The 12,753-nt window shown below is 40.1% G+C and overlaps 1 protein-coding gene across 13 annotated transcripts in view; it reads left to right on the plus strand.

Moving 5' to 3' along the window:
• The window catches only part of PHLDB2 (pleckstrin homology like domain family B member 2), a 227,376-nt gene that overhangs the window by 149,601 nt on the left and 65,022 nt on the right, over positions 1-12,753 (plus strand). For 12 of the 13 annotated variants that reach the window (XM_045185828.2, XM_045185829.2, XM_045185830.2 and 9 more), the window contains 2 exons: positions 6,691-7,065; positions 12,061-12,204. In XM_045185828.2, the coding sequence (XP_045041763.2) occupies positions 6,691-7,065; positions 12,061-12,204 (519 nt within the window). The remainder of the gene's footprint in view (positions 1-6,690; positions 7,066-12,060; positions 12,205-12,753) is intronic. The other variant, XM_045185833.2, reaches the window with a different exon arrangement.

Consider the following 12,753-nt stretch of genomic DNA (forward strand, 5'->3'; position numbering starts at 1 on the left):
GGCAGGATGCACAGTTCCAGATTACAGACGGCTGGGGGTGATGGGGAGTGAAGTTTAAGCATTAGCAACTTCTTTGTCATTGGGGGTGTGGAGATGGTGGGTGTGTCAAAGAAAGGGAAGTAGAAGAGTAGATGTACTGAGTAGTCTGATAAAGGTAATTCATTCATTATTTTTAGGGGGATCGAGGACATTTTCAGACAGAGGGGCAGCCGTCAATAGTGAAGAAATAAAAGTGTAGGAGAACAGATAATCGGGACATCCCACAAGGACAGTGCGAGGGCGTATGGGTGCATGGTGCAGGCAGAGGGTTTAGCCTGAGGGACTCTCCTAGATAGCATATTGTGTTTACTTTGTCCCAGACACCATTCTAAGTGTCAGCCATATGTTATAGTATGTATTTTAATCCTTTCAACCACCCTACAAGGTAGATGCCCCAGTAACCCCCTGTTTTTAACATGAGGAACTAAGACATGTAGTAGAAGCTGAATGACCTGCTCAGGGCCACACAAGTAGCAACAGATCCAGGAAAAATAAAATAAAATTTAAAAAAGACAAAAACAATCTCATACTAAAAGAATATTATAAAATCAGTTTATACCATATCATCTTACTCACTGTCTAAATGGTCAAACAAAAGCACCAAGTCTAGAATCCCAGCCATCAGACTGAATCCTATTTTTAATTCCAGAGTCATTAAAATCATTCTCTCTAATTTGCTCAAAGTATAACTTGATATGTAATAAAAGTATCAAATAAGCAAACAAACAAAGAAACAAAAAACACACCCAGGCATCTGGCTCCAGAGTTCATGCTCTTAACCACTATGATACAATGAAGAAGGAGGACCAGACAGATGAAGACAGATACAGGAGGGAACTTCAGGCAGTTTAAGCAGGTCGGCCTCGACCTCCTTACACAGTGTGTTTGCATAGGTGAGTGCATCGAGTATGCTTTAGGGGTGGGTACTGAAAAATCTGCGCGGGAAACACTGTCTTAGTTACTTGTACTTGCCTTACTCTCCTTCAGCACATAGTTTGCCATTACTGCGGGCGGAGAGTGGCTGTATATGAGGCCACACCCTAGTGGTAATCTGCACATAGCAAATGTTTATCAGTCAGTAGCTGACATATTTTTAGTAATTCTCCAAATCACTTGCAGTCACCTCCAGAACAGTTATAATCATACAAAACCATTACTCTTTCAATTTGTCCATCGGGCCTCTTTTCAGCTCAGTCTTTCTAATGAGGCACACACACACATCTAGTTAAGCAAAGGGTGGCAGAATAAAGTACTTTTCCTGACAACAAGCCGGAAGATGGACTTCCCGGACAGACTATAAAATAAAGTATTCTTAGATATTAAACTGACTTCCATGAAGATATTTAGTAAAACCAAACTGTAAAAACTCTTTACTTATATATACAATTTAGTAATCAGATCATTTGCTCAAAAATGGTAAAAAGAAAAAAAATACTAAGGCAATGTTTAGGCAAGCATGAAGGCAATTAAAGGTCACTGTTTCCACACATGACCGCCTTCACATGACACCAATTGCAAGTTCAGGGAGTTGCCAAAAAACCTCCTTCAGGTTTAGTAATTTGCTAGAAAGACTTACAGAACCCTCTGAAAGAGGTTATAGTCACGCTTATCGTTTATTACAGGGGAAGGCTACAGATAAATATCAGCCAAAGGGAAAAACCATGCTAGGCACAGTGGGGAGGTTCCAAGTGTGAAGTCAGTACATTACCCACACGGGTGTGTGACAATACACTGAATTGTTGTCAGCCAAGGTAGCTTTCTTGAGCTTTGGAGTCCAGAGCTTTTATTGGGGCTTCCTCATGTAAGCATGATGGACGCATTGTCCACAGGGTTAGTCTCTGTCTCCAGGATGACTGATACCACGTGACCCAAGTCTTCTACACTAACTCACATGGTCGGTCTTTCTGGAGTGGCCAGCCTCTACCCTAAGATTACCAGGTGCAGCCAACTTTGCCCTAAACAGAAATCTGTGTCATTGGCTATGACATAGATTACCTTCCAGAAGCCAACAGCAAGAGCCAGACCGCTCCTTGGGCAAAGCCAAGTACTTTATTACATAGTAAGTAACTCAGCTTCCTTTAGGAGAATCCCCAAGTCCCTCATCTCTAAGTTTTGGGCCAGTTACCGGCCTGAAATTAAGCAAGACCTGTCAGGTATAATGGACTTTTGTGGGGTTAAAAAAAGACAAGACTGTTCATCAGAGGCTTAAAGCAACATAAGCCTATTTCTCCTTCACACCCCATGGCCATCATGGGTTGAATGAAGCCTGTGCCCCACATTTCCTCACTCAGGGTTCAGGCAGATGGAGACAGCACTGTGTCACTCCGCCATGGCAAAGCCAGGCGTGTAATGAGTCATGCACCGCCGTTCAGGCAGAAGTCACACACATTGCTTCTCACATTTCATTGGCCAGTGAAAGTTTGACAGTCACAGCTAATTTGGGGGTAGGGAAGGGAAGAACTGTTACACTGTGTCCAGGAAGAGAACTGATCTCAGGAGCCCCAGTAACTGTCCCAGGGGATTTATCTCTGAAAACAAGCAGACTCACATAAAAGACTTCTAGCCACTTAATTTAAGACATGAGAATGTGTTCATGGAGTCCCGGAAATTTTGCTTACTTGCTGTCAGCCCGGCTCTTCTCATTCTGCCATTCACTTCAGACCACGGTCTCTGACTCTTGCTGGTATACCCTACGAATTTATTCCAGAAGTTTGTGTAGGGCTGTTGGGATCAGTTGAGTCCTGATACAAATAGGAAGAAAGTTGGCCTGTTTCTCTGCAGGTACCTCATCTCTCTTCCTGTGAAGAACCCCATCTGTCTAGCCACGTAGCACTGAAGTTGCTGACTACTGAGCGACACGGTGGTGTTCCACGACCCTGTGCATTTGCCCGTGTCGTTCCTTCCCAGACATGCCCTGTCCACTAGTGCCCTGAACACTACTGTTCAACAGGCCACAAAGACTCATTTTTTCTTCAAGACTCAACTCAAATTTGTTCAGTAATTTTTGTGTATTTCCTCATCCGTGAACCCATAAATTTTTTGTAAACCTTTGTTATCACTTTTTTGTTTAACTGATTACTCATTTGTGCCTTTTGTTAAAGTTTTGAGGGTAGAAATGCTGTCTTTTTTCATCTTTGTATCCCCAGCACATTGGGCATCAAATTACTTAAAATGTCTTTGTTAAACTGAAGACTATGGAGGTACTGAATCTCTAGGGTTAACAGTAGAGAGGAGCAAAGTCATTCTTACCAGTTACAATAGTCCTCTTAATATCATAAAAAACAATTTCCTTTCACCTAAATTGTATCTAACCATTAAAGATTGGCCCCGTGTTTTATGTAATAAATGACACAATCTATTTAATTATACGGGGAGGATTTCTTTAAGAAGATTTCACCTGTGCGTAAGTATCAACAATTGGTCTTCTGCGTAATCTATTTCTGCATTATAGTTACAGTCCTATGGCCTAGACTGGCTGTAATTGTTTACAAGGAAACTGAGTGGTTTGGGGAGATGGACGAGGGCTGTGTACTGCAGAGGCAAAGCCAGACAGATGCCTCTGAACAGGAAAGAAAGCTCTGAGCTCATAAAACATACACTCAGCCCACAACTTTTTTTTTAAACCCGAGGGAAAGAATTGCACACCATTTTCTGAAAGTGTATTTCTTAAGATCTTGTGTCCTTTTTAAAGCTTGCTTTGATATACATGGTGCACAGAAATGGAGGAAAGAGAAAACGGAGAGGGAAAAAATAAAAGTGTATTTGAAATAATTTGACTTAAAGTGACCTACTTTCTCAACGCTTAGCAATAGTGTTTTGGACCATCGGGTGGCCAGGTTCTGTTCTGGTGGCTCTTCAGGAGGATGCATAGTCGAATGCTGGTTTGGCAAGGTGGTGGGAATTAAAGATCTCCAGGAGGGTAGCCTCCCAGCTCAGCACATTGCCAGGTGAAATGCCAAAGAAAATCAAGTTTTAGGTAGTTTTCCAATCCCACTTTGCACTTGATGGTCCAGCATAATTATTACTAGTGCCCTATTTGTTTCCCAGTGTCCTGGTCTGGAGCGGTTGCCCTGGTTTTAGGTCACGCGGAGCAGAGAATATTGGTGTGATGAATGGGAAGGAACAAAGAAGTTCCTTTCGGAACTTCTGGAGTGAAGAGGGCTCAAGGGAGAATTATTGTCTGAGGGTAAATTCTGTTCAGGGTTTCCCTTAAAAGGCTTCTTATGGTGCTTTCTGAAATGTCTTGAAGACTTTCTTCTGTTGCACTTTTCATCATTTTTCTTTGGTGCTCCTATCATGGGGCCTGTGTGTCTCAGCATGGCCTGGATCTCTTACAGACTCGTGGGCAGCAGGGCTGTGTGTGTGTGTGTGTGTGTGTGTGTGTGTGTGTGTGTGTGTGTGTGTGTGTGAGAGAGAGAGAGAGAGAGAGAGAGAGAGAGAGAGAGATTCAACCTTGGACAGATTGGCTTGTGAATGGGGTGATAAGAATAGAGAGAGAAGCACATACCAGGATACCAAACTTCCTGTGCACAAGCCTTTGAATGCTGCCTTTCACTCTCTGAAATAGAATTCATCTTAAGGCTGGGATCATTTATTCCCTCTGGAATTAAGCAATAGCACTGGCAGCAAAAGAAACTATTTTGGGAAGTAGATGTGGGAGGAATTTTGCTATGTATTACAGGCTAGGCAGAAGTACCTTTTATGCTTTTAAAGACCACACTCCCGTAGAGCCCTGGTAAATGGAAATTGACAACTTTCAGAAAGTCCCAAATGGAATTAATGTCCAGACTAATGTGTACACACTATGATCTAGAAAGGTGACTAAAGACTGAATGTGGATGCTTCAACTTCATTTACCTACAGGGTAGAAAGAACACTTTTCTTTGGAGATTAGCCTTTAATGCAGATGCTGTTGAGAAAGGGTAAAATATAAGATCTTGTTCCTGTACCCTTCCACATATATGCCCTTGCAGGTTGTTTTTACGTATTCCCATGTAGACTTTTCTGGATTGTTGGAGAAGTTTAAAATAAGACAAAGCATGCTGAGTCCACCCCCTCCCTGCAATCCCTCCCCATAAGGGTAGGTGGGTAGGGCTTGGCAGCTGGTGGCAGCTGTGGAGATACATAAGCACCAGGGCTCCTGGATGAACAGGGTGCCGAGGTGCCTGGGGTGAGGTCGCATGGCTCTGAGTGTCTGTGTTGGGAAGAGGCCATGAGGACGGAGCTGCAGCTGGAGTCCAGGAGTTCAGACAGCGAGAGGGAGGTGGGCGCTTACAGCAACCAGTTCAATAGTCCTTTTGTCAAGCTATTGCATTGAGGGGGGGGGAGTTGGAGGAGTGCTTTAGAGGACAGATAAAAGTTGGATACAAATTAAATGACTTCTCTCTCATCATTTAATGAATATATTCAATGGAAACCAGAAACTATGTTGTTCTATACTTATTTGACTTTTCCATTTGATACTCCTTTAGCTATTAAAAAGTGAACTGCCTTCAGAATTTTATCTCTGCAGATTTGCTGCAATTAGAAATGGAAAACAGCAGCCCAGTGCTGTTTAAAATTTTTCTATTTTGTTACTGATAACCAGATTGGAAAATGCTTTTCTCTAGAAGGCTTTTGAATTCTAAGTGTGGTAGCTGAAATCATAATAGATGGTTTTTGTTATTTTATTTTCTTCTTTCCACTTAGGCATTAGAATTCAGGTGAAAATGTTGAGATTCCCTACCCCAAATAGTGCTATCTAGGCTTCTGATAAGCCTTTCATTGATTATATCCTGTTATTCACAAATATACAGTAAATTTACTTAGAGTCAAGAATCATATTCATCTACTTGTTTTGCACAGGGAGTTTGGTGAGTGCCAGTTAGTGGTTATAGACATTAGTGGCCTATATATTGATTTTTTTAAAAACAAATGAATTATCATCTTATTTTCCAGGTAAATAAATCAAAGATTTGATGATCTCAGAAGTGAAACACATTGATGTCTTTCTGTGATGATGTGAAATTTTCTTCATTTTTATGCAACATTTCCACCTTCTTATCATTCGAATTACTCATGTGAGAAATTGGTGGAAAATACCTTTACATGGTGAAAAGACATAAAAAATGTTTTGAAAATTTTGGAGCATTTCAAGAAAATAAATGAAGACCTACTTAATGCCTTTTAAATTAAAAAAATTCTTAAAGTCACATTTTTCTTTTTGTATGTCTAACAGGAGAATGATAATGCTATAGGAAGTTAGAGAGTTGTTTTTAAGGGCAAATAGTAAATCTGTAGTGATGAAAGAGGTATTGTTGGAGGTAGATAGGTACAGGGAGGGAAGCGGGAGTGAAGAGCTTAAAAAATGGAGATTAAAAAAAAAAAACCTTTCAAGTGTTTAGAGAATTGATAAAGCAAGACAAGTCTCTCTGAGTGCTGCTCCGGGCTGGGATCAGCACTGGGACATACAGATAAGGGGGCAGCCCAGAACTGAGTTTGGGAGGGAAATCAGACATTGCTAGCCTGGGCGTCATCTGGATCCTTAAATGCATCCGTCAGAGACTGTGGGTTTATGTGTGGGGTGAAGTCACCAGTGGTCCCAGCCTCCTCAGTCTTTCTATTTGGAGTTGTCTCTGTTCTCACTGACCTCCCCTCCCCTCTGTGTTTTAGGAGAGACAGCGTCTGGAGACCATCCTCAGCCTTTGTGCTGAATACTCAAAGCCTGACAATTGCTTGTCCACTGGCACCACAGTGGCCGATGTACAGAAAATCAATAAGGAGCTTGAGAAGCTGCAGCTGTCTGATGAGGAGTCTGTGTTTGAAGAAGCCCTGGTGAGCCCCGACGTCAGATACAGGTGCCACCAGAAAGGTTCTGGCCATGACATGGACTTGGCAGCCTTTGAGAACCTCAGTCAGAGCAGTGCCAGCTTCCTTTCCCCCAGGAGCGCCATGAACGAGGAGCTGCTCAGGGACCTCGCCAGGACTCCCCCCTCTGCCTTTCTGAAAGCTTCCAACGAGTCCACTTACCTAAGTATCCTACCAAAGGTAAAGGAGGCAGAGCACAGAGACTGGGATTGCGGGCCTAGGACGATGCATCTGCATTGGCCTAGAGACTATAGACACTTTATCATGCTTGCTTTCCAAAATGTTTTCAGTGAAGCTTCCATTGAAGAGGTAATCAGCAAGGTGTAGTGTTTACTATAAAGTAATAAATTTGCACTGCAAAAAAATGTAGCACTTCAGGAAAGTAGAAAGAAAGGTTTCTCTTCATTTTGTCCTTTCTTTGTTGTCACCTAAGAGATAAACACAGTTAAAGTATTTTACACGCTTTCCTAATATTTCTGTGCATATACAGCCAAGTCGTTGGCATAGACACACATGCACACGCATACATAGTGGTCTTCATCCTTTCCCTCCCTGCGTGTCCCGAGCATCTTTGCACGTTAGTACACACAGCTTTACCTCAGCCACTGCAATGGCTGCCTCGTGTTGGGTTTGGAAATACTACCTAACTTGTTTCCAGTTTTGGGTTAATAAAATCTCCATGTAGCAAATATCCTAGGATATATGCAAAGGTTATCTGTAGGGTAACTTACTGAAAGTGGAATTGCTAGGTCAAAGAGTTTGTATATTGTTTACTTTAATGAATATTTCCAAATTATACTCAAAAGAGTTACACTTTCACTGACAGTTTACTTTATGAGAACATCTTATTCTCCATACACTTGCTAAGGTTGTGTATTATCAAAAACTTTCAATTTGCTAAGTTAATAAGTGTTTTAATTAGCTTGTTTTAATATGCATGAAAGTAGGCACCTTTTCGTATTTTTAGTTGTTAATTTGTATTTTGACACACTTATTCATGTTCCTCACCCATTTTTTGAAAATGTTTTTATTGAGTAATAACTATTTATGGTAATGAAATTAGTCTTTTATTATGAGTGGTAACTTTGACTTTCTTTGTGACATTTTTTGAAGTATATAAGTTTAATATGTGATCATAGTTATTATTTAGTCTTGTGATTGTTTGCTGACTTAAAAATGTCTTCCAAATTTAAGGTTTTTAAAATGGGGTTCAAGGAAAATCTTTTGGTGGTTTTCTTCTACACAGATTAAGAATTTTTTTCCTATAAGATTACAAAAAAAATTCCTTACCTGTTTTTTAGAAAGGATTTAAGAATGCTTAAAATAAAAGATATTAAAAGATAAATATTTTATTACAATAGAATTAGATCACCAAGATAGTAAACAACAAAGAAAAGCAGATCTTGGAAAAGCCAGTACCCTAATCACAAGAATTTATTTATTTAAGGATAAATAAGACTAATTAATGAACGTATTTAAGTAACTCTGACCATTAAGTGCAACTCTTGAGACTCTGGACTGTTCATTCCTTCTTTTCTAATGACCACATTTGCCTTACTCAGTGGAGTTATCTCAGTACAGAGGAACTCAGAAGAGAACAACCGTCTCTATTGCCAGAATGATGCAAATGTTAGAAACTAGGATCTGGGAGGAAAATCAAGAGTTGCTGGTGTTCAGGCAAAGTAAATGATCCATCATTTGATAATTTGACCTGTTGTCATCAGACATTGTGTTTTCTCAGAAATCTTTTGCCACCTTTTTATCTTAAATCCTTTCACATTTCTTCCTTCATGGACAGCTGCTAGTTTTGTCATGGTGGTAAGCTGTGAGCTCTCTCTAAGGACTGTCTTTTTGAAGACAGGTTTCCTCCTGAAGAGGGCTATGACAAGAAAGCTGCTGGTATGTAAATGAGCAGATCATGACAGATGTTTTTCATTGCTCGAATGTGCTTTTGTGGAACAGCAGGCCTCTCAAGCTTGGCACAGCATCCCTGTGCAAGAGAAGTAAGACTGCCTCCTTGAGAGACGGGAAACACTGGGAGCTCCTCCGCTTACCACACAGCAGTTTAGCAGAGTGCACCCAAGGATATGTTTGTTGATTTTAGAGAGAGGGGGAGAGATAGATGATTGATAGATAGATAGATAGATAGATAGATAGATAGATAGACAGATAGATAAACACACATTAATGTTGCCTGTCGGGAATTGAGCCCACAACCCCATAGTGCATGAGACAATGCCCCAACCAATTGAGCCACCCAGCCAGGGCTTGCTTATTACTTTTTGAAGACAGACATGTATCACCTCAAGCCAGGAGGTAGAAGAATCTTTTTAAAAAGTCCTGGCCATTTGTTTTAGATGCCCTTCCTCTTTGAGTAATCTGCTCACTGAATTATTAACAAAGTACAGCGTTTGTTATTCATCAGTCTAAGGGTCAATGAAGAGAGGAATGTGAAAAACACTCTAATCTGATTCAACAAAACTAAGATTTTAATGATATTTAGGAAACTACACCTACCATTCTGGAACTTGCTTTACAGAATACTTAAAGATACAGATGACCTTGGAAATACGCTAATTTTAATTTGCTTTTGTCAACATATCTACCACCACCTGAGGTGAAAGTTATGAGTAGCTCACTCTTCTCCCTTTTTTTTGCACTTTTATTGAGATATAGTTAACATACCACACCATTTAAACTTAAGGTGTAAAGTAAATGACCTCACTTATATACATTGCAAAATGATGACCACAGTAGATTTTGTAAATGTTCATGACCTCATCTAGTTACCAGAAAATATTTTTTCTTTGTTATGAGAATTTTTCACTCTTTTGAGTAATCATTCTGTTGACAGTGGACCGCCCTCACGCTTGCAACCTCCGCTGGTTGCAGAGGTTTCTAAGAAGAGAGCCCCAAAAACGGAGGCCCATGCCAAGTGTCTGTGCCTACTCTCTCTCCCCTTTCTCCTTGCGTATCAAGTTACCTCCAAATGGCATATTTGGGGTGCACACACATGTGTAATGGCTTATTAAAACATGTCGCTGTCAGTGGAATCCTATCCAGTATGATTTTTAAAAATCCCCGAGAGACGAAAATGAAAGCTTCCTCTTTCACCATAAAACTAAAGATACTCAGTGGACACCACAATATGGCTCTCTATTGATTTTCTTAATTTAAATATAAATGAGGTAACAATATCCTCACCACATTCTATTATAAACCAAAGTTTTAGAATACTTTTGGAGATACTGTTCTTTATAAATAACACTAAAAAACCAGTCATTTCCTAGATGGTATTTATTGCTATAAACAACCTCTCAAGTTGTTCATTATTAAGCATACCTATTGTGATAAATTTTCTTGAAACTTTGAATTACATAGATATTTATAATCGCTACTATTACCTATCTTTATAGTTTTGCAGGTTGTTCAGTTTTTGTTTTCTCTTACCACGTGTCTTCCACCTGTGGGAGAGATATTTTTAAAACATGTTGGAAGTTGAAATCTAATATGAAATGTTGACCCAACAGGATACTGGCCTTGTTGAGGCTTTCCTGCTAGGATTACTCATCGGTGATTTCGGAATGCCAGTCACCGTCCCAGGCATTCCTCAGGCCCTGAAGCAGGCACCTTAGTGTTAGGACAATGAGCTTCATTGTGATAAAAAGGTCACAGTTGTTTTATTAGTCACGGTACAGATTTTAGGTGGCAAGTATGAAGCCAAATGTCAAGGTTTGGAAGGTCTGCATACCCTTGTTCTAATCAACCTGAGATACTTGTGACTTCTCAGTCGTTTAGCCTCCTTCAGGAGCAGCAGTAGGGTAAAGAATAAAGAACATAACATGATGCCCGTCTTCTTAAAGCTATTTTCAGGATTGTTAAAGTAAATGAACTTAGTGAGGTACAATACATTTTAATGGTCCTTTGATTTTGTTTATTAATTTGAATATTCCTTCCAGTGATTAGTGAATTATCTTCAATAATTTACTCATCTGAGCTGCTGCTTTTAATTTCTAATTGTGACATTGTGGAACCATTGACTTACTGATACAAAAAAAAAAGTTTTTTTTTAAGTAGTAATACAACTTTAAAGTACCAGCATTCCTTGACATACAGAAAGACTGGTCTCTGCCTGGTGATATACAAGATAATTAACCTGAAATTCTTGAAAGAAGAGGCTATTTGCAATTCACTATTCTCTTCTTAAAATAACAAGCGGTCATATTTTGACTGTGTGTGTGATACGTATTCCTTCTTTCCCTGGGCATCAGTCATAACTGTCCAGGAGTAAAAATATGCCCTCTCTCACTTAATTTATTTCTTGACTTTCTCATTTCTCACTAAGGCACTCAATTTTTCATGAAATCATTTTATGAATGATGGCCAGTGTCCTGTTCCATGTCACTAAAGGCCATTGGCCCAGTTAATGTCTTAAACATTGTATAGGAAGAAAGTCGTATAGGATGTAAGTAGTGTGCTAACACAAAAAGTGAAACATGAATTCACTTAATGTGGAGTCTAGTTTTAAATCATTTGGGGAGGGGGGTCACAGGAGTAATTACGCCTGTTTTGTCCTGATTATTAACTTTGTGGAACATTGCTGTGAGACTGGGTCAAGTGTGATGTGCCCTTGCTTTTTCCCACCTTGTGTTGGGAAGAAAATAAATAAGCATGAAAGCCCATATGCAGATCCTTAGCAGTGGGACCCGGTGAATGGTAGAGATTCTGGAGACTGTTGTAGATGTACTCACCTGGAGAAGGGAGGGGTGTGGCGTTTGCAATGAAAGGCCCAGGCGTGCCCAAGCGATACCTGAGGAATACGTCCCAGTCTTGTCTTGATTCTACATCTCTGCTGTGCCCAACTGTGTGTGTAACCTTAGAGAACTCACTGCAATCTCTGTGGGCCACAGTTTCCTCATCCGTGTAACTTCTTAGTTATTTCAGCTTTAAAAAGATATGAATTCATAAATTTAAGTTGGTCCCATGAGCTGGGCTAAGAACCTAACTGCTGAGTGTTTCTGTGGGAAAATGCAGAGTCCCTACTAAACCATCAAGGATGCTTTTAGAATCCAAATAGGCATGGGGATGGAAATGTTAGGCCTGGGGCTGGTTTATAAATTGGGAAATTCTGGGACCGAAGTGTGAGTATCTCTTTTCTGTCTTGATTAACTACAGACGCCAGAGGGTATAAACGAGGAGCAAAGGATTCAGGAGCTGGCTGCCATGGAGGAGGCCCGGATAGCAATCCTGAACAACCTCGAGGAACTTGAACAAAAAATCAAAGATATAAATGACCAGATGGATGAATCTTCCCGAGAGGTATAAACCATGAGTTCATTTTTTACCATCTCCCTGTTTTGTTTTGTTTTTTGCCTTAAAAGTATTGCTGCCCGTTAGGGCCAAGCATTGGAAACAGAATACGTAAGTGAACATGAGCAAACATGTGTTCGGTGGGTACATATGTAGGATAAAATTGCCTTTCTTTTACACTTCTTTTTCCTTTTTTTAATAAGAAGAGAGAGACATATTCAGCCATTTGCATGTACTTTATGTATAAACTGCCTCTGTTATAACTAATACAGAGTTTTCAAATAGTGTTTTGTTCAACTTCATTTCATCCTAACGTGGATGAGATACTGTAGGAACTTCGGTTTCTATCAGCTAGCCTCTGGTAAATTGGTTCCATTAAACATCATTCCACCACGATTCCAAGAACCTATTGATGATGTTAAGTGAGGACTTGCTGTATATGCTTTCTGACTTGCTACGAAATCTGTGAGCTGAGGTAATATGAATTTAGGTGTTCAAGTAGAAATCCAACAAATATCTGCTGAGCATGCTTACTATGCATTGGATATCATGTTGGTA

This window comes from Desmodus rotundus, chromosome 2 (assembly GCF_022682495.2).
Source record: "Desmodus rotundus isolate HL8 chromosome 2, HLdesRot8A.1, whole genome shotgun sequence".
Classification (NCBI taxonomy): domain Eukaryota; kingdom Metazoa; phylum Chordata; class Mammalia; order Chiroptera; family Phyllostomidae; genus Desmodus; species Desmodus rotundus.